We start from the raw sequence: 22,402 nt of genomic DNA, 5'->3' as shown, positions 1-22,402 counted from the left end.
ATTTGACTTATCTAAAAGGGTGACTGTTACAAGGCATTAATAAGACATATTCACTTTGAGGTGTTCCCTTGTTACTACCATTAATTGATAAGCAATACTAGATAATATCAGAATTTATACCCCTAAATTCTCAGAGTTATATGTAGATTGTGGCAAGCGGTAAAAAGTGCATTCAACTAAGCAGTTATTCAGCAGTTGCAATTAGGTAAAATTATCTCAAAAATACTGTTACACTGTATTGTAAATATCCTTTGAAATTCAGATAAGCAATATGTGACATTAGATTTCATCTGTCAATTTATTTTCATATTGAAAAATTTTATAAGAACTAATGATGCAGATTTTTCCCCTTTGTATGTTAAAATCATAGTAGTGTTTTAGAACTCAAAGGTTCCCTTGAGAGCTTATAATTCAGCCACATTCATTTACAAATGGCAAATGTGTTTTTATACTTTTCAAACTTTAAAATTAATAAAATTGAGTTATTATTCTGAAGTGTTCTCCAAAGTTTGAATTATTTTTTTAAGAAAAAAAAAATTTTTAACCACAGTATAAAGTTTTAAATTTGAGGGATGATAAGTCCTTTTTGATGAACAGAATTTTGCTTGCTGAGGAATTAAGTGGAATTTGGGGAGTTTTCTGGTGTCTTTATAACTTCTAGTTAGGTATTAAATTCAATGTTGGCAGAACTCCAAAAAATATTTTAGTTGTTGTTAATGGAAAGTAAGGAAACTATAGTGTTTCTATTGCATGTGTTTTCCATAGTGCTAGGAATTTCACCAGATTATGATGTTGAGAATAGTAAAACTTAATAGCTTATACATGTAAAACAAATTCACAAAGAATAACTCCTTTCCTTAAACTTATACCCTTAATTAAGTATTTGGACTTATATTTTCCAGATTGTCCAGTACTGGTTAATGCATTTCATTCACTCTAGAAAGCTCTCTTTCTCAGAATATAATAGAGAGCCACTGACCAGATAGTAGCTGTGCTCAGTTTTCGTGGTGTCATCATCATGCTCTGTAATAAGAGAAATTGCCATATTCTGTCTTACCTGTAAAGTATAATTAATTATCCTGCCATTTCTTAGTTTAATCTTTAGATGTGGAACTTTTTGCTGAAAGTTGTCACCTTAGATCCCTCATGGAACACACTTTGGTTTACTGGTTTTCAAACTAATGAAAGTGAATACAAAGCATGAACAATTCTGTAGAAAATATACAAATCAAATTTCATATTATTGCTCTTCATTTTTAATGTTGCTTAATGGCAGTGGTGCTCTTATGTGGTTATGTGGCCAGAGAGCTTTCAACATGTGATTAAAAACCTAAGAACACATGTTTTGAGTTGCCTGTTGACCTGTGGGAAATTTAACAATATCTTAGGTTTGATTAATATCTTATGTTTGATTAACCTTTTGGAGTTTATGAAAAATACTCTTCATATATGTTAGCTCATTAATCTTACAAAACCCTCATGAAAGTTAAGGCAGATGAATGATCTCCCATTTCATAGATGGGGAATCTGAAAGGTTAATATCTGCTAAGTAATACATCCAGGACTACAATTTTCCCACTACCATTTCCTAGATCTGAAAATGGTTTTGATGTTAATGATATCATCCTTTTTTCATTATATTTAATTGAAATTACTAGATTATAACAGTAACCATGGTATTTTATTTCTTAACATTTAAAATAAGTTATTCTTTCCTTGTAACCTTTCTTATTGTAGTTTTTTTTGTGTTAATTTCAAAGAGGCACTTTTTGTTCACTGCCCACAAACTTTTTTTTTTAATTATTTTTTTTATTTTTAATTTTTTTAAAACTCTTTATTGGAGTATAATTGCTTTACAATGGTATGTTAGTTTCTGTTTTATAACAAAGTGAATCAATTGTACACATACATATGTCCCCATATCTCTTTCCTCTTGCGTCTCCCTCCCTCCCACCCTCCGTATCCCACCCCTCTAGGTGGTCACAAAGCACCGAGCTGATCTCCCTGTGCTATGCGGCTGCTTCCCACTACCTATCTGTTTTACGTTTGGTAGTGTATATATGTCCATGCCACTCTCTCACTTTGTCCCAGCTTACCCTTCCCCATCCCTGTATCCTCAAGTGCATTCTCTAGTAGGTCTGTGTCTTAATTCCTGTCTTACCCCTAAGGTTCTTCATGACCATTTTTTTTTTACATTCCATATATATGTGTTAGCATACGGTATTTATTTTTCTCTTTCTGACTTACTTCTGTCTGTATGACAGACTCTAGGTCCATCCACCTCACTACAAGTAACTCAATTTCGTTTCTTTTTATGGCTGAGTAATATTCCATTCTATATATGTGCCACATCTTCTTTATGCATTCATCTGTTGATGGACACTTAGGTTGCTTCCATGTCCTGGCTATTGTAAATAGAGCTGCAGTGAACATTTTGGTACATGACTCTTTGAATTATGGTTTTCTCAGGGTATCTACCTACTAGTGGGATTGCTGGGTCATATGGTAACTCTATTTTTAGTTTTTTAAGGGACCTCCATACTGTTCTCCATAGTGGCTGTATCACTTTACATTCCCAACAACAGTGCGAGAAGATTCCCTTTTCTCCACACCCTCTCCAGCAATTATTGTTTGTAGACTTTTTGATGATGGCCATTCTGACTGGTGTGAGATGATATCTCATTGTAGTTTTGATTTGCATTTCTCTAATGATTAATGATCTTGAGCATTCTTTCATGTGTTTGTTGGCAATCTGCATATCTTCTTTGGAGAAATGTCTGTTTACGTCTTGAGCCCATTTTTGGATTGGGTTGTTTGTTTTTTTTACACACACACACACTGTATTTTATTTTTACAAGAGATAAATAAACTGACACCAAGCATTGTAAATGGATGACCACAACAAAAGCAACAATGATTGAAATTACCAAACACAAAACACACTCATACTATGTCATAATATTGACATTCAGTCCAGTAATCCTCCACTGGAACAGCTCCTTTACTTTGCAGTGAAAATTGATTTGTATATTTTTTGCCTCTGAGTCCTTGTGGGACTTTTATTTTTTAATTCAAACAGAAAGTCACAAAAATTATAATCATCCTCATCAGTTCACTCAGTCCCATGTAATTAATATTTTTTTCATCTTGATCTTTTGTTAGCACTTTTATGAATTCATCAGTTTTCCATTAGAGTTCTGAAAATGCTTATTCATTCAGTTCAGCAGTATAGTCAGTTACCAGAAACCTGTACTTGTCAGAGTCTTTTCCATGAATTCCTTGAAGATGAAACCCTTTTATAGGAACATTTTTGCAAAAGCATCACCCAGAGCTGTCTTTAAATGACAAAAGACTTAAAAATGACCACGGTTAAAGATTTAATGAAAGTTCATAATAATGCAATTGACAAGGAAATTTAGTTATTTCAGAGATACACATTTTAAAGTAATAACTAGAATTATGACTTATCATACCAAAACATATAAGATTTCTAGAAATTTCATGTAATGTCTAAAACATTTAAATTAACATATTTCCATACAAATAACCTAAAGAAAGTTTAGTATTAGTTGTTTTTTGTTTGTTTGTTTGTTTGTTTATACTGCAGGTTCTTATTAGTCATCATTTTTATACACATCAGTGTATACATGTCAATCCCAATCGCCCAATTCAGCACACCACCATCCCCACCCCACCGCGGTTTTGCCCCCTTGGTGTCCATACCTTTGTTCTCTACATCTGTGTCTCAACTTCTGCCCTGAAAACCGGTTCATCTGTACCATTTTTCTAGGTTCCACATGTATGCGTTAATATATGATATTTGTTTTTCTCTTTCTGACTTACTTCACTCTTATGACAGTCTGTAGATCCATCCATGTCTCAACAAATGACTCAATTTTGTTCCATTTTATGGCTGAGTAATATTCCATTGTGTATATGTACCACAACTTCATTATCCATTCATCTGTCAATGGGCGTTTAGGTTGCTTCCATGACCTGGCTATTGTAAATAGTGCTGTAATGAACATTGGGGTGCATGTGTCTTTTGGAATTATGGTTTTCTCTGGGTATATGCCCAGTAGTGGGATTGCTGGATCATATGGTAATTCTATTTTTAGTTTTTTAGAAATGTCCATACTGGTCTCCGTAGTGGTTCTATCAATTTACATTCCAACCAACAGTGCAAGAGGGTTCCCTTTTCTCCACACCCTCTCCAGCATTTGTTGTTCTGTAGATTTTCTGATGATGCCCATTCTAACTGGTGTGAGGTGATACCTCATTGTAGTTTTGATTTGCATTTCTCTAGTAATTAGTGATGTTGAACAGCTTTTCATGTGCTTCTTGGCCATCTGTATGTCTTCTTTGGAGAAATGTCTATGTAGGTCTTCTGCCCATTTTTGGATTGGGTTGTTTGTTTCTTTAATATTGAGCTGCATGAGCTGCTTGTAAATTTTGGAGATTAATCCTTGGTTACTTGCTTCAGTTGCAAATATTTTCTCCCATTCTGAGGGTTGTCTTTTCGTCTTGTTTATGGTTTCCTTTGCTGTGCAAAAGCTTTTAAGTTTCATTCGGTCCCATTTATTTATTTTTGTTTTTATTTCCATTTCCCTAGGAGGTGGGTAAAAAGGATCTTGCTGTGATTTATGTCATAAAGTGTTCTGCCTATGTTTTCCTTTAAGAGTTTGATAGTGTCTGGCCTTACATTTAGGTCTATAATCCATTTTGAGTTTATTTCTGTGTATAGTGTCAGGAAGTGTTCTAATTTCATTCTTTTACATGTAGCTGTCCAGTTTTCCCAGCACTACTTACTGAAGAGGCTGTCTTTTCTCCAATGTGTATTCTTGCCTCCTTTATCAAAGATAAGGTGACCATAGGTGCGTAGGTTATCTCTGGGCTTTCTATCCTGTTCCATTGATCTATATTTCTGTTTTTGTGTCAGTACCATACTTACTGTCTTGATTACTGGAGCTTTGTAGTTTAGTCTGAAGTCAGGGAACCTGATTTCTCCAGCTTCGTTTTTCTTTCTCAATATTGCTTTGGAGCTTTGGGGTCTTTTGTGTTTCCATACAAATTGTGAAAATTTTTGTTCTAGTTCTGTGAAAACTGCCAGTAGTAGTTTGATAGGGATTGCATTGAATCTGTAGATTGCTTTGGGTAGTATAATCATTTACACCATGTTGATTCTTTGAATTCAAGAACATGGTATATCTCTCCATCTATTTGTATCATCTTTAATTTCTTTCATCAGTGTCTTATAATTTTCTGCATGCAAGTCTTTTGTCTCCTTAGGTAGGTTTATTCCTAGATATTTTATTCTTTTTGTTGCAATGGTAAATGGGAGCATTTTCTTAATTTCACTTTCAGATTTTTCATCATTAGTATATAGGAATGCAAGAGATTTCTGTGCATTAATTTTGTATCCTGCTATTTTACCGAATTCATTGATTAGTAGTTTTCTGGTAGCATCTTTAGGATTCTCTTTGTATAGTATCATGTCATCTGCAAACAGTGACAGCTTTACTTTTTCTTTTTCAATTTGGATTCCTTTTATTTCCTTTGCTTCTCTGATTGCTGCTGCTAAAACTTCCAAAACTATGTTGAGTAATAGTGGTGAGAGTGGGCAACCTTGTCTTTTTCCTGATCTTACTGGAAACGGTTTCAGTTATTCATCATTGAGGACGTTATTGGCTGTGGGTTTGTCATATATAGCCTTTATTATGTTGAGGAAAGTTCCCTCTATGGCTACTTTCAGCAGGGTTTTTATTATAAATGTGTGTTGAATGTTGTCGAAAGCTTTCTCTGCATCTATTGAGATGATCATATGGTTTTTCTCTTTCAGTTTGTTAATATGGTGTATCACATTGATTGATTTGCGTATATTGAAGAATCATTGCATTCCTGGGATAAACCCCACTTCATCATGGTGTATGATCCTTTTAATGTGCTGTTGGATTCTGTTTGCTAGTATTTTGTTGAGGATTTTTGCATCTATGTTCATCAGTGATATTGGCCTGTAGTTTTCTTTCTTTGTGACATCTTAGTGGTTTTGGTATCAGGGTGATGGTGGCCTCATAGAATGAGTTTGGGAGCGTTCCTCACTGTGCTATATTTTGGAAGAGTTTGAGAAGGATAGGTGTTAGTTGTACTGTAAATGTTTGATACAAGTCGCCTGTGAAGCCATCTGGTCTTGGGCTTTTGTATGTTGGAAGATTTTTAATCACAGTTTCAATTTCAGTGTTTGTGATTGGTCTGTTCATATTTTCTGTTTCTTCCTGGTTCACTCTCGGAAGGTTGTGCCTTTCTAAGAATTTGTCCATTTCTTCCAGATTGGCCATTTGATTGGCATATAGTTGCTTGTAGTAATTTCTCATGATCGTTTGTATTTCTCTAGTGTCAGTTGTTACTTCTCCTTTTTCACTTCTAATTCTGTTGATTTGAGTCTTGTTCCTTTTTTCCTTGATGAGTCTGGCTAATGGTTTATCAAGTTTGTTTATGTTCTCAAAGGAGTAGCTTTTAGTTTTATTAATCTTTGCTACCGTTTCCTTCATTTCATTCTCATTTATTTCTGATCTGATCTTTATGATTTCTTTCTTTCTGCTAACTTTGGGGTTTTTTGTTCTTCTTTCTCTAATTGCTTAAGTGTAAGTTTAGGTTGTTTATTTGAGATGTTTACTGTTTCATAAGGTAGGATTGTATTGCTATGAACTTCCCTCTTAGAGCTGCTTTTGCTGCATCCCATAAGTTTTTGGTCCTTGTGTTTTCATTGTCATTTGTTTCTAGGTATTTTTTGATTTCCTCTTTGAATTCTTCAGTGATCACTTGCTTATTAAGTAGTGTATTGTTTATCATCGATTTGTTTGTATTTTTTACAGTTTTTTCCCTGTAATTGGTATCTTGCCTCATAGCATTGTGGTTGGAAAAGGTACTTCATACAATTTCAAGTTTCTTAAATTTATCAAGGCGTGATTTGTGACCTAAGATATGATCTATCCTGGAGAATGTTCCATGAGCACTTGAGAAAAAGGTGTTTTCTGTTGTTTCCGGATGGAATGTTCTGTAAATATCAATTAAGTCCATCTTGTTTAATGTATCATTTAAAGCTTGTGTTTCCTTATTTATTTTCATTTTGGATGATCTGTCCATGGGTGAAAGTGGGGTGTTAAATCCCCTACTATGATTGTGTTACTGTCAATCTCCCCTTTTATGGCTGTTAGTATTTGCCTTATGTATTGAGGTGCTCCTATGTTGGGTGCAGAAATATTTACAATTGTTATATCTTCTTCTTGGATTTAACCCTTGATCATTATGTAGTGTCCTTCTTTGTCTCTTGTAATAATCTTTGTTTTAAGGTCTATTTTGTCTGATATGAGAATTGCTACTCCAGCTTTCTTTTGATTTCCATTTACATGGAATATCTTTTGCCATCCCCTCATTTTCAGTCTCTATGTGTCCCTAGGTCTGAAGTGGGTCTCTTGTAGACAGCATATATACGGGTCTTGTTTTTGTATCCATTCAGCTAGTCTGTGTCTTTTGGTTGGAGCATTTAATTCATTTACATTTAAGGTAATTATCGATATGTATGTTCCTATTTCTATTTTCTTAATTGTTTTGGGTTTGTTATTGTAGGTCTTTTTCTTGTGTTTCCTGCCTAGAGAAGTTCTTTTAGCATTTGTTGTAAAGCTGGTTTGGTAGTGCTGAATTCTCCTGGCTTTTGCTTGTCTGTAAAGGTTTTAATTTCTCTGTCAAATCTGAATGAGATCCTTGCTGGGTAGAGTAATCTTGATTGTAGGTTTTTCTCCTGCATCACTTTAAATATGTCCTGCCACTCCCTTCTGGCTTGCCGAGTTTCTCCTGAAAGATCAGCTGTTAACCTTATGGGGATTCCCTTGTGTGTTATTTGTTGTTTTTCCCTTGCTGCTTTTAATATTTTTTCTTTATATTTAATTTTTGATAGTTTGATTAAATTGTGTCTTGGTGTATTTCTCCTTGGATTTATCCTGTATGGGAATCTCTGTGCTTCCTGGACTTGATTAACTATTTCCTTTCCCATATTAGGGAAGTTTTCAACTATAATCTCTTCAAACATTTTCTCAGTCCCTTTCTTTTTCTCTTCTTCTTCTGGGACCCCTATAATTCGAATGTTGGTGTGTTTAATGTTGTCCCAGCGGTCTCTGAGACTGTCCTCAATTGTTTTCATTCTTTTTTCTTTATTCTGCTCTGCAGTAGTTATTTCCACTCTTTTATCTTCCACGTCACTTTTCTGTTCTTATGTCTTAGTTATTCTGCTATTGATCCCTTCTAGAGAATTTTTAATTTCGTTTATTGTGTTGTTCATCACTGTTTCTTTGCTATTTAGTTCTTCTAGTTCCTTGTTAAACGTTTCTTGTATTTTTTCTATTCTATTTCCAAGATTTTGGATCATCTTTACTATCATTATTCTGAATTCTTTTACAGGTAGACTGCCTATTTCCTCTTCATTTGTTAGGTCTGGTGGGGTTTTTTCTTGCTCCTTCATCTGCTGTGTTTTCTTCTGTCTTCTTATTTTGCTTTTCTTCCTGTGTTTGGGGTCTCCTTTTCACCAGCTTCAGGTTCATGGTTCCCATTGTTTTTGGTGTGTGTCCCCAGTGGCTAAGGTTGGTTCAGTGGGTTGTGTAGGCTTCCTGGTTGAAGGGATTGGTGCCTGTGTTCTAGTGGAGGAAGCTGGATCTTGTCTTTCTGGTGGGCAGGTCCACATCTGTTGATGTGTTTTGGGGTGTCTGTGGCCTTGTTATGTTTTTATGCAGCCTCTCTGCTAATGGATGCGGTTGTGTTTCTGTCTTGCTAGTTGTTTGGCATAGGGTGTTCAGCACGGAAACTTGCTGGTCATTGAGTGGAGCTGGCTTGGTGTTGAGATGGAGGTCTCTGGGAGATTTTCTCCGTTTGATATTACGTGGAGCTGTGAGGTCTCTTGTGGACCAGTGTCCTGAACTTGGCCCTCACACCTCAGAGGCACAGCCCTGACGCCTGACTGGAGCACCAAGAGTTTGTCATCCACACAGCTCAGGATAAAAGGGAGGAGAAGAAAAGAAAGAAGATAAAATAAAGTACAATAAAATATAATAAAGTCATTAAAATAAAAAAAAATTAGTAAAAAAAGTATTTTTAAGTAATAAAAAAAGGGAAGACAGGCTATACAGACACAGATCACACACAGAAGCAAACAGATACACACTCACAAGAAGAGAAAAAGGGAAAAAATTATATATATCGTTGCTCCCAAAGTCCACCTCCTCAATTTTGGATGATTCGTTGTCTATTCAGGTTTTCTACACATGCAGGGTACATCAAGTTGATTGTGGAGATTTAATCCGCTGTTCCTGAGGCTGCTGAGAGAAATTTCCCTTTCTCTTCTTTGTTCATACAGCTCCCAGGGGTTCAGCTTTGGATTTGGCCCCGCCTCTGCGTGTAGGTCGCCTGAGGGTGTCTGTTCTTGGCCCAGACAGGACTGGGTTAAAGGAGCAGCTGATTCTGGGGCTCTGTCTCATTCAGGCCAGGGGGACAGAGGGGTACGGTGTGCAGGGCGAACCTGTGGCGGCAGAAGCTGGCATGACGTTGCACCAGCCTGAGGTGCATCGTGTGTTCTCCCAGGGAAGTTGTCCCTGGATCACTGGACCCTGGCAGTGGCGGGTTGCACAGGCTCCCGGGAGGAGAGGTGGGGATAGTGACCTGTGCATGCACACAGGCTTCTTGGTGGCTGCAGCAGCAGCCTTCTCGTCTCATGCCCATCTCAGGGATCTGCGCTGATAGCAGCAGCTTGCGCCCGTCTCTGGAGCTCCTTTAAGTGGCGCTCTTAATCCCCTTTCCTTGTGCACTAGGAAGCAAAGAGGCAAGAAAAAGTCTCTTGCCTCTTCAGCAGCGCCAGACTTTTTCCCGGACTCCCTCCCGGCTAGCTGTGGTCTGGTAGACCCCTTTAGGCTGTGTTCATGCAGCCAGCCCCAGTCCTCTCCCTGGGATCCGACCTCCAACCTCCAAAGCCCGAGCCTCATCTCCCAGCCCGAGCCCGCCCCGGCAGGTGAGCAGACAAGCCTCTTGGGCTGGTGAGTGCTGTTTGGCACTGATCCTCTGTGGGGGAATCTCTCGGCTTTGCCCTCCGCAGCCCTGTTGCTGCACTCTCTTCCGCGGCTCCGAAGCTTCCCCCCTCTGCCACCCACAGTCTCCGCCCGCGAAGGGGCTTCTAGTATGTGGAAACCTTTCCTCCTTTACGGCTCCCTCCCACTGGTGCAGGTCCCATCCCTATTCTTTTGTCTCTGTTTTTTCTTTTTTCTTTTGCCCTACCTAGGTACATGGGGAGTTTCTTGCCTTTTGGGAGGTCTGAGGTCTTCTGCCAGTGTTCAGTAGGTGTTCTGTAGGAGTTGTTCCACATATAGATGTAGTTCTGATGTACTTGTGGGTAGGAAGGTGATCTCCATGTCTTACTCTTCTGCCATCTTGAAGCTCCTCCCCACAAACTTTTGAATGTAAAGTTTATTGTTTTTTACTGTCCTAGTTTTATGTGTTTTCTATAATACAAATGTTTGTTTCATATTTAAATATGTATATTTATAAATATGTATTTATAATTTTTATATAAATGTATATTTATACTTCCATCTTTTGCATGTATAAACCATTTATTCATCAAGTATTTATTAAATACCACATTTATAGAGCAGTGCAGTAAGTGTTGTGAGGTGCACTCAAGAGAAGATGTTAGGGTCTTCCCTCAAGGAAAATAAAGTCTAGTTGAAGATAAAGTATATATGGGACAGCCAAAAGGCTATTAACAAGGAACTGATAAATAAATGCAAGGTAAACTGCATGTGTGTACTGTGGGGCATGGAGTAACAGAATGATGAGTGTGGTTGGGTTAAGGAAGACTTCCTGGAAGTGAAATTTAAACTTTTTCTTAAAATGTGTTGATTGGTGAAGTATGTGATTATGTTTGGGGATGAGGGAATTGTGATATTACAGGAAGTGGGAAGAATAGCCCAGAAGAAGCAATTAACATGGGCCAAATCATGGAGATTTGAGTTGATAAATTAGGAGTTAGAGATGCCATTTCAGAAAGTAGGAGAGATGAGACAAAGAAGATAGTTGATAAAGAAGGTGATTTGGTTTAGAGACTGGAAGAGGAAGATTTTGTGGGGTAGGGTTGAGATTCAATATGAGAAAGAACTGCTGTTAGTTCTTGAGCAATCAGTTAGCAGATGTTTACTTCCCACAGCCTGTCATGTACAAGGCATTTTTAGTGCTGAGCAGTAGGGCAACTCAGTGAAAACATAGGTTCTGTGGAGGATAAAACATCATGGAGAGATACATGATGCAGGCACAGCAAATGGGAGCCTGTTGTGTCAATCAAGGCAATAATGGACTGAGAAAGTTCACTCTAGTAGTAACTTTGGAAGTGGCGCTTCCAGGAAAGTAATAGACACTAACAAAACAAAGTACAGCAGGAAAGAATTCAGAAAGATCCTGTTTGATACCACATTGTGATAAGCCAACTTACACTTTCACAGAAGTTTTTTTCTAGCTCTGTCACACTACAGTAATAATCTGAATAATAATCTTTGCTCAACAGTAATTACCACTGTTGAGCATTTACTGTGTGCCAGGCACTGTGTCAGGTTCTTTGCATGTGATACTTCATTTAATCTCCAAAACAACCTTGTGAGGTAGGTGGTATTATCCCTATGATATAGATGGATAATTTAGGTCAGAGAGGATAAACAACTTGTCTACATTCACAGAATTATTTAGTCCTAGGGTGAGGCTTTGAACCTCGATCTTTTTATTCTGAGGGATGTACTTGTAAGCACTTTGTTGATTTGTTTCTAAAATGCAGTTCCCCTGTCTGCCTTAAATTCTCAAAAATATACATGTGATTAACATACACACTACTATATATAAAATAGGTAATCAACAAGGACCTACTGTATAGCACAGGGAACTCAATATTCTGTAATAACCTATATGGGAAAAAAATCTGAAAAAGAATGGATATATGTATATATATAACTGAATCACTTTGCTGTATACCTGAAACTAATGCAATATTGTAAATCAACTATACCCCAATATAAAGTAAAAATTAAATAAAAAAATAAGAATCTGCTTTTCACCAAAAAAAAAAAAAAAAAATACACACACACACGGCATGGTCTGCTAAACCCTGAAATCTTTATGTATATTTTTCAGATCTTAAGTATGTTTCATATCGTATTGAAACCTTAACAGATGAATGTTTAATGTGTGTGTCTCACATAAAGCAATGCATCCAAGATAAATGAGGTAAAGAAATAAAAATTGTCACTGAAAGTTAAAATAATACAAAAAGGTAGACAAGTATAATTATCAAAAGCCTGGTGTGGATTATTATTATAATTTCTCATTAGTCAGGATTTGCATGAAGATGTCGAAGAAGCTGGTGCACTGCAGAAAAATCACGCTTCTGTGACATCTGCGAACTCCACAGAAGCTGCAGATTCTGCCTGCCCACCTACAGAAGATCAGTCATTAAGTACTGCAAGCTGTGAAATACCCACAGAACACACTCCAAGCAGTGATCCAGAGAGTGCCCTAGAAGTAAATGATTTTGAAGCGACAGGGGAGAAAGAAATCCATTGTGATGATAAATCTTCTGTGCCCTCAACTTCAGAAAAGGAAACAAGTGAAAATGTGCCTATGGCCGAAGAAACTGCAGAGCAACCAAAGACAAATAGGATTACTTACTCGCAAATTATTAAAGAAGGCAGGAGATTTAATATTGATTTGGTGTCAAAGGTAAGTACCAGTTTTACCCATCTTTTCATAGAACAATACTAAATTTTAATTGATTGAAAATAGCATCCGGGTCCATAAACCCAATTTTAATAATTTTATTCTCTGAAATGTAGAACATTTACTTTATAAAGAGATAGTATCTGAAGTTTATAGCTCCATTAAAATATTCTTTAAACATAGTTAAAACACATTAAGAATGCTCAGTACTATATCAAGATACCTCTGTATTGGAACACGTATTCCACCCTAATATTCTCCTCCTACTGCATGGGCACTATGAATTCTATCAAGAAAAAAGTCTAATGAACCTAATTACAGATCCATGTTATTTATAGTCAATCTATTAAATGAATTTTTGTTTAGCCCTTGTTTATATAGTAACTATTTTAACATCTATATGATGATGAACATTTTGAAAAAAACAATGCATTTTTGAAAATTATTGGTTCAGGTGTGAGGACTTTGGAGGATAATTTAATAGTAGTGGGGGCAGGGAGATTGGTAAGAATGCTATTTACTTCAGTTATTTTTCTATCCTTACCTCTAATGTTAGGTCAGTATGACTTCAGAAGAGGTTCCTGAGTCTTAGGAGGATATAGTGTTGTACTGGGTTTATGGGAAGCAAGGCTAATTTAGTGCAAAAGCATAGAAAACCAGTAACATAAAAGGTAATGGCCTTAAAGGGTTACAGTATAGGGCTGGGTGAAAGTAGAAAGAAACATACCAAATACCGTAAGTTGAGGGCAAATGAGAAATTGAAAAGAAGTAGGAGAGGGTGGTGAATAACATCAGACTTGCCTCAAAACTAGGCTTTTCTATTTAATGTGCTCTCCTGAAGTTCCAGGTTATAAAGAGAGGGACTAATGCTCCTCACATTTTGCTGATCCAATCACACATCCTCATACTGCTGATATCTTTGAACCTGATGCCTGAAAATATGAATATCTTTTTACTACTCATAGTTTCTTTATGACATAGCTCTCTATGCCTGATTCTGCCTTGGTCTGAGTTGGCTACTGCCTTGGTCCTACCTAATATTTCTGTACCGTCTATTCCACCTACTTTGATCCTGCCATCCTTTGAAATCTAGCATTCTTTCCATGTTACCTTGGCTATTAATTTCTGGGTGGAAGTTAAATCATAGCTCACTAATAGTCTTCCTATTCTCATGAGCAGGAAATAATTAAAAAAACAATAAATAAGACAAAACACTGAAGTAGTCAAGTAACAAATAGGTTTTGTTCTGAAATTTTCATTTTGAATTAGTTACTTGGAATTTGAAATGCTTAACTGAAAGAAATGGTGAATGGTGGTTAAGAATCAAGACTACTTCATAAAAGTCTCTAACCTTTATGTTAGCTGAAATATAGTATAAATCTTGCAAAGGGAAATGGTAAAAGAAGTGCTGTTAGAATTTTTGGAATTACTGTAGGAAATGATTCAGTTGTATAAGAAAATGCATGCTGGTTGTGGTGCAGGGGGAGGTAGTTTAATTAGATGCTGAGATATTTGAGGAGACTCTGAAGGAGATTTCTGGGTATTTTCACAAGTTTGAACAGTTAATAATAGTGGTTCTCTTAGGGTAAATTAAAAACAAACACGTCTAGAGGAGTTAAGGCAGTTGTATTTTGTCCTGCATAGGTTTCATGGGTTCACATGTTTAAAAAATAACTAATAATGATTTACTGTACTCATCCTACAAAAGCAGGGGTAGCTAAAGAATGTATAACCATAGCAATACAAGAGGTTTATTATCATTTTTAAAAAGTCAGTCATTTAATGAACATTTATTGAGTACTTACTGTGTGGAAAGCAGTATATTCCATGACATTGGGTCAATCAGTTACTCCTAGGAAATTCCATCTGTTGTAATAATTGCAGTTATTGCATCTGAGTGTAGGGTGATTGACAAATATCTATCTGAAGCCCTACCTCTTTCCTAAAGTCCAATTTGATATCGCCAAACTATTTGACATTTCTACATGCACTCCATTTCAGAGTCATCATGATAAAACTGCCAAGTATTGTGGTGCTTTACAGTTTACAAAACTCATCCCTGAATACAGTCTTTTAAAAAGAAATCTTATAGCTCAGGGTAAGTTAGTTAAATAAAATATAGTACTTTACTGCTTATGCTTATAGAGAAGATGATCAAAGATGAAGTTCTTACAAATAAAACTCATTTCAAAGAAAGTCCATACCCTTAATAATTATGAAACCAACATGCCAAGTGAAGCAAGAGTTGTTAATTATTTAATTTAGTTGCCATTATTATAATCAAATTGAAGTATTCTTTAGCCTCTCACCACTGTGAAATTGCTATGGTAGGTCACTTACATAATGATGGAAAAGAAGCTTAGGTTTAAATATGGTACATAATCATTTCTAAGCTTCAGACAAAAGTTTATGTAGTTTTTATTGAAATGTGTTTTCACTCTTCAGTGGTATCTTAAATGCTTTATTTTTAAAGCTGGCATTAAATCTTAAGGTTTATTAGATCTTAAAATACATTCTGTGTTTGATATATTAATATTTGTGAAATTATTATACTGAGGGATCACTGAATCTTGAGTATTTGTGTTTTTAAACAAATAAGGTATTTGGAGTAACTTTTATTATAATTATAGAATTAAGACTTGGCAATATATTCTTAAAAGCATGAGCTATATCAGTTGTGTAGTTTATTAGGCTGAAGGTAATGAAGTAACATGCCATATTTAGTCAGGAAAATTGATTTTTAAAAAAGCAGTGTCAATTTTGTTTCTTCTGCACAATGTTAGACTAATATAATAGTTTAAAAAAATTTACCTAACTGATACTGATTTACAGAACGACTGTACTGAACCTCTTGCGTACTCAGACTAATGGTTTTTTGTTTTGTTTTGGTTTGGGTTTTTTTGGCTGGTTATGCTCTGTATAGGTTTTTTTTTTAACATCTTTATTGGAATATAATTGCTTTACAATGTTGTGTTAGTTTGTGCTGTATAACAAAGTGAATCAGCTATATGTATACATATATCCCCATATGCCTTCCCTTTTGTGTCTCCCTCCCACCCTCCCTATCCCACCCCTCTAGGTGGTCACAGAGCACAGAGCTGATCTCCCTGTGCTATGTAGCTGCTTCCCACTAGCTATCTGTTTTACATTTGGTAGTGTATATATGTCATTGCTACTCTGTCACTTTGTCCAAGCTTACCCTTTCCCCTCCCTGTGTCCTCAAGTCCATTTTCTATGTCTGCATATTTATTCCTGTCCTGTCCCTAGGTTCATCATAACCATTGTTTTTCTTTTTTTTACATTCCATATATATGTGTGAGCATACAGTATTTATTTTTCTCTCTCTTGACTTAACTTCACTCTGTATGACAGACTCTAGGTCCATCCACCTCACTACAAATAACTCAATTTCATTTCTTTTTATGGCTGAGTAATATTCCATTGTATATATGTGCCACATCTTCTTTATCCATTCATCTGTCGATGGACACCTAGGTTGCTTCCATGTCCTAGCTATTGTAAATAGTGCTTCAATGAATATTGTGGTACATGACTCTTTTTGAATTATGATTTTCACAGGGTATATACCCAGTAGTGGGATTGCTGGGTCATATAGTAGTTCTATTTTAAGTTTTTAAGGAACCTCCATACTGTTCTCCATAGTGGCTCTATCAATTTACATTCCCACCAACAGTGCAAGAGGGTTCCCTTTTCTCCACACCCTCTCCAGCATTTATTCTTTGTAGATTTTTTGATGATGGCCATTCGGACCAGTGTGAGATGATACCTCATTGTAGTTTTGATTTGCATTTCTCTAATGATCAGTGATGTTGAGCATCACTTCATGTGTTTGTTAGCAATCTGTATATCTTCTGTGGAGAATTGTCTATTTAGATCTTCTGCCCATTTTTGGATTGGGCTGTTTGGTTTTTTTTGATATTGAGCTGCATGAGCTACTTATATACTTTGGGGATTAATCCTTTGTCAGTTGCTTCGTTTGCAAATATTTTCTCCCATTCTGAGGGTTGTCTTTTGGTCTTGTTTATGGTTTCCTTTGCTGTGCAAAAGATTTTAAGTTTCATTAGGTCCCATTTGTTTATTTTTGTTTTATTTCTATTTCTCTAGGAGGTGGGTCAAAAAGGATCTTGTTGTGATTAATGTCAAAGAGTGTTCTGCCTAAGTTTTCCTGTAAGAGTTTTATAGTGTCCGGCCTTAACATTTAGGTCTGTAATCCATTTTGAGTTTATTTTTGTGTATGGTGTTAGGAAGTGTTCTAATTTCATTCTCTTACATGGAGCTGTCCAGTTTTCCCAGCACAACTTATTGCAGAGGCTATCTTTTCTCCATTATATATTCTTGCCTCCTTTATCAAAGGTAAGTTGACCATAGGTGTGTGAGTTTATCTCTGGGCTTTCTATCTTGTTCCATTGATGTATATTTCTGTTTTTGCAAGTACCATACTGTCTTGATGAGTGTAGCTTTGTAGTATAGTTTGAAGTCCAGGAGCCTGATTCCTCCAGCTCCATTTTTCTTTCTCAAGATTGCTTTGGCTATTTGGGGTCTTTTGTGTTTCCATACAAATTGTGAAATTTTCTGTTCTCGTTCTGTGAAAAATGCCATTGGTAGTTTGACGGGGATTGCACTGAATCTGTAGATTGCTTTGGGTAATATAGTCATTTTCACAATGTTGATTCTTCCAATGCAAGAACATGGTATATCTCTCCATCTGTCTGTATCATTTTTAATTTCTTTCATCAGTGTCTTATAGTTTTCTGCATAAAGGTCTTTTGTCTCCTTGCGGAGGTTTATTCCTAGGTATTTTATTCTTTTGTTGCAATGGTAAATGAGAGTGTTTTCTTAATTTCTCTTTCACATTTTTTATAATTAGTGTATCAGAATGCAAGAGATTTCTGTGCATTAATTTTGTATCCTGCTACTTTACCAAATACATTGATTAGCTCTAGTAGTTTTCTGGTAGCATCTTTAGGATTCTCTATGTGTAGTATCATGTCTTCTGCAAACAGTGGCAGCTTAGCTTACTTCTTCTTTTCCGTTTTGGATTCCTTTTATTTCTTTTTCTTCTCTGATTGCTGTGGCTAAAACTTCCAAAACTATGTTGAATAATAGTGGTGAGAGTGGGCAACCTTGTCTTGTTCCTGATCTTATTGGAAATGGTTTCAGTGTTTCACCATTGAGAACGATGTTGGCTGTGGGTTTGTCATATATGGCCTTTAATATGTTGGGGTAAGTTCCCTCTATGCCTACTTTTTGGAGAGTTTTTAATCATAAATTGGTGTTAAATTTTGTCAAAAGCTTTTTCTGCATCTATTGAGATGATCATGGTTTTTCTCTATCAGTTTGTTAATATGGTGTATCACACTGCTTGATTTGCATATATTGAAGAATACTTGCATTCCTGGGATAAACCCCACTTGATCATGGCGTATGATCCTTTTAATGTGCTTTTGGATGCTGTGTGCTAGTATTTTGTTGAGGATTTTTGCATCTATGTTCATCAGTGATTTGGGTCTGTAGTTTTCTTTTTTGTGAAATATTTGTCTGGTTTTGGTGTGGGTGATGATGGTTATGGTGTCTGGGTGATGATGGCCCCGTAGAATGAGTTTGGGAGTGTTCCTCCCTCTGCTATATCTTGGAAGAGTTTGAGAAGGATAGGTGTTAGCTCTTCTGTAAATCTTTGATAGAATTCGCCTGTAAAGCCAACTCGTCCTGGGCTTTGGTTTGTTGGAAGCTTTTTAATCACAGTTTCAATTTCAGTGCTTGTGATTGGTTTGTTTATATTTTGTATTTCTTCCCAGTTCAGCCTCGGAAGGTTGTGATTTTCTAAGAATTTGTCCACTTCTTCCAGGTTGTCCATTTTATTGGCATATGGTTGCTTGTAGTAATCCCTAGTGATTCTTTGTATTTCAGCGGGGTCAGTTGTTACTTCTCCTTTTTCATTTCTAATTCTGTTGATTTGAGTCTTTCTTGTTTTCTCTTGATGACTCTGGCTATTGCTTTATCAATTTTGTTTATCTTCTGAAAGTTCCAGCTTTTAGGTTTATTGATCTTTGTTATTGTTTCCTTCATTTCTTTTTCATTTATTTCTGATCTGATCTTTATGATTTCTTTCCTTCTGCTAACTTTGGGGATTTTTTGTTCTTATTTCTCTAATTGCTTTAGGTATAAGGTTAGGTTGTTTATTTGAGATGTTTCTTGTTTCTTGAAGTAGGGTTGTATTGCTATAAACTGCCCTCTTAGAACTGCCTTTGCTGCCTCCCATATTTGGGTCCTTGTGTTTTCATTGTCATTTGATTCTAGGTATTTTTTTATTTCTTCAGTGATTTCTGGGTTATTTAGTAGCGTATTGTTCAGCCTCCATGTGTTTGTATTTTTTAAAGTGTTTTTCTGTAATTGATATCTAGTCTCATAGCATTGTCGTCACAAAAGATACTTGATACGATTTCAATTATCTTAAATTTACCAAGGCTTCATATGTGACCCAAGATATGATCTATCCTCGAGAATGTTCCATGAGCATTTGAGAAGAAGGTGTATTCTGTTTTTTGTTTTGTTTTGTTTTGCAGTGCGCAGCCTTGTCACTGTTGTGGCCTCTCCCGCTGTGGAGCACAGGCTCCGGACGTGCAGGCTCAGCAGCCATGGCTCACGGGCCTAGCCGCTCCGCGGCATATGGGATCTTCCCAGACCGGAGCACGAACCCATGTCCCCTGCATCGGCAGGCGGACTCTCAACCACTGCGCCACCCAGGAAGCCCTATTTTGTTGTTTTTTCATGCAATGTTCTATAAATATAATTTAAGTCCATCTTGTCTAATGTATCATTTAAAGCTTGTGTTTCCTTATTTTTCATTTTAGTTGATCTGTCCATTGGTGAAAGTGGGATGTCAAAGTCCTGTATTATTTGGGTTACTGTTGATTTCCCCTTTTATGCCCGTTAGCATTTGCCTTATTTATTGAGGTGCTCCTATATTGGGTGCATAAATATTTACAACTGTTATATCTTCTTGGACTGGTCCCTTGATCATTCTGTAGTGTCCTTCTTTGGCTCCTGTAATAGTCTTTATTTTAAAGTCTATTTTGTGTGTTATGAGAATTGCTACTCCAGCTTTCTTTTGATTTCCATTTGCATGGAATATCTTTTTCCATCCTCTCACTTTCAGCCTGTATGTGTCCCTAGGTCTGCAGTGGGTCTCTTGTAGCCAGCATATATATGGGTCTTGTTTTTGTATCCATTCAGCCAGACTGTCTTTTGGTTGGAGCATTTAATCCATTTACATTTAAGGTAATTATTGATATGTATGTTCCTATTCCCATTTTCTTAATTGTTTTGGGTTTATTTTTGTAGGTGTTTGCCTTCTTTTGTGTTTCCTGCCTAGAGCAGTTCTTTTAGCATTTGTTGTAAAGCTGGGTTGGTGGTGCTGAATTCTCTTAGCTTTTGCTTGTCTATAAAGTTTTTAATTTCTCCGTCGAATCTGAATGAGATCCGTGCTGGGTAGAGTAATCTTGGTTGTAGGTTTCTCCCTTTCATCACTTTAAATATGTCCTGCCACGCCCTCTGGCTTGCAGAGTTCCTGATGACACATCAGCTGTTAACCTTATGGGGATTCCCTTGTATGTTATTTGTTGCTTTTGCCTTGTTGCTTTTAATATGTTGTCTTTGTATTTAATTTTTGATAGTTTGATTAATATGTGTCTTGGCATGTTTCTGCTTGCATTTATCCTGTATGGGACTCTCTGTGCTTCTTGGACTTGATTGACTATTTCTTTTCCCATATTAGGTAAGTTTTCAACTATAATCTCTTCAAATATTTTTCAGTCCCTTTCTTTTTCTCTTCTTCTTCTGAGACCCCTGTAATCGAACATTGGTGCATTTAGTGTTGTCCCAGAGGTCTCTGAGACTGTCCTCAATTCTTTTCATTCTTTTTTCTTTATTCTGCTCTGTGGTAGTTGTTTCCACTAGTTTATCTTCCAAGTCACTTACCTGTTTGTGAGTTATTCTGCTATTGATTCCTTCTAGAGAATTTTTAATTTCATTTATTGTGTTGTTCATCATTGTTCGTTTGCTCTTTAGTTCCTCTAGTACCTTGTTAAACATTTCCTGTATTTTTTTCCATTCTATTTCCAAGATTTTTAGATCATCTTTACTATCATTACTCTGAACTCTTTTTCAGGTAGACTGCCTATTTCCTCTTCATTTGTTAGGTCTGGTGGGTTTTTACCTTGCTCCTTCATTTGCTGCATATTTCTCTGTCTTTCCATTTTGCTTAACTTACTGTGTTTGGGGTCTCCTTTTTGTAGGCTGCAGGTTTGTAGTTCCTGTTTTTTTGGTGTCTGCCCCCAGTGGGTAAGGTTGTTTCAGTGGCTTGTGTAGGCTTCCTGGTGGAGGAAACTGATGCCTGTGTTCTGATGGGTGGGGCTGGATGTAGTCTTTCTGCTGGGCAGGGCTGCATGCAGTGGTGTGTTTTGGGGTGTCTTTGTACTTAGTATGATTTTAGGCAGCCTCTCTGCTAATGCGTGGTGTTGTGTTCATTTCTTCCTAGTTGTTTCGGCATGCAGTGTCCAGCACTGGAACTTGCTGGCCGTTCGGTGGAGCTGGGTCTTAGCATTGAGATGGAGATCTGGGGGAGAGCTCTCACTGATTGATATTACGTGGAGCCTAGAGGTCTCTGGTAGTCCAGTGTCCTGAACTCGGCTCTCCCACCTCAGAGGCTCAGACCTGACACCAGGCCTGAGCACCAAGACCCTGTCAGCCACACAGCTCAGTAGAAAAGGGAGAAAAAAAGAAAGAAAGAAAATTAATAAAATAAAATTATTAAAATAAAAGAATTGTTAAAATTTAAGAAATATTTAAAGTAATAAGAAAAAAGAAGAGATCAACCAAACTAATAAATCTATGAATGATAACAAGCGCTAAAACCTATACTAAGATAAACATAAAAATCAGAAACAAGTCAATTGCAGACAGCAAATCCCAAGTCTGCAGTTCTCCCAAAGTCCACCGCCTCAGATTTGGGTTGATTCCTTGTCTATTCAGGTATTCCACAGATGCAGGGTACCTCAAGTTGATTATGGGAGTTTAATCTGCTGCTCCTGAGTCTGCAAGGAGAAAATTCTCTTTCTCTTCTTGCTTTGTACAGCTCCTGTGGTTCAGCTTTGGTTTTGGCCCCACGTCTTCGTGTAGGTTGCCCTCGGGCTTCTGTTCCCACCCAAACAGGATGGGGTTAAAGCATCGGCTGATTAGGGGCCTCTGGCTCACTCAGGCCGGAGGGAGGGAGGGGTAAGGTAGTTATAATTGGAATGCCAGATGAGCCTGCTGCAGCAGAGGCCAGAGTGAGTTTGCAACAGCCTGAGGTGTGCCTTGTGTTCTGCTGTGGGGGTTGTCCCTGGATCACAGGACCCTGGCAGTGGTGGGCTGCACAGGCTCGCAGGGCAGTGCGGCAGCGTGTGGGTAGTGACCTGTGCTTGCACACAGGATTCTTGGTGGCTGCAGCAGCAGTGTTAGCATTTCGTGCTCATCTCTTGTGTCTGAGCTGGTAGCCGGAGCTCATGCCCATCTCTGGAGCTAGTTTAAGCAGTGCTCTGCTTTCTGT

At 37.1% G+C, this 22,402-nt stretch overlaps 1 protein-coding gene across 1 annotated transcript in view; it reads left to right on the top strand.

The window, feature by feature from the left end:
- Nucleotides 1–22,402, top strand: part of CHM (CHM Rab escort protein) — a 210,795-nt gene that overhangs the window by 80,589 nt on the left and 107,804 nt on the right. The window contains exon 5 of the mRNA XM_032620454.1: nucleotides 12,411–12,798. Coding sequence (XP_032476345.1) covers nucleotides 12,411–12,798 — 388 coding nt within the window. The remainder of the gene's footprint in view (nucleotides 1–12,410; nucleotides 12,799–22,402) is intronic.

Source organism: Phocoena sinus, chromosome X (genome assembly GCF_008692025.1).
Source record: "Phocoena sinus isolate mPhoSin1 chromosome X, mPhoSin1.pri, whole genome shotgun sequence".
Lineage (NCBI taxonomy): Eukaryota > Metazoa > Chordata > Mammalia > Artiodactyla > Phocoenidae > Phocoena > Phocoena sinus.
Note: the sequence above shows the minus strand (reverse complement) of the source record. Positions and strands in the feature narration are given on the sequence as shown.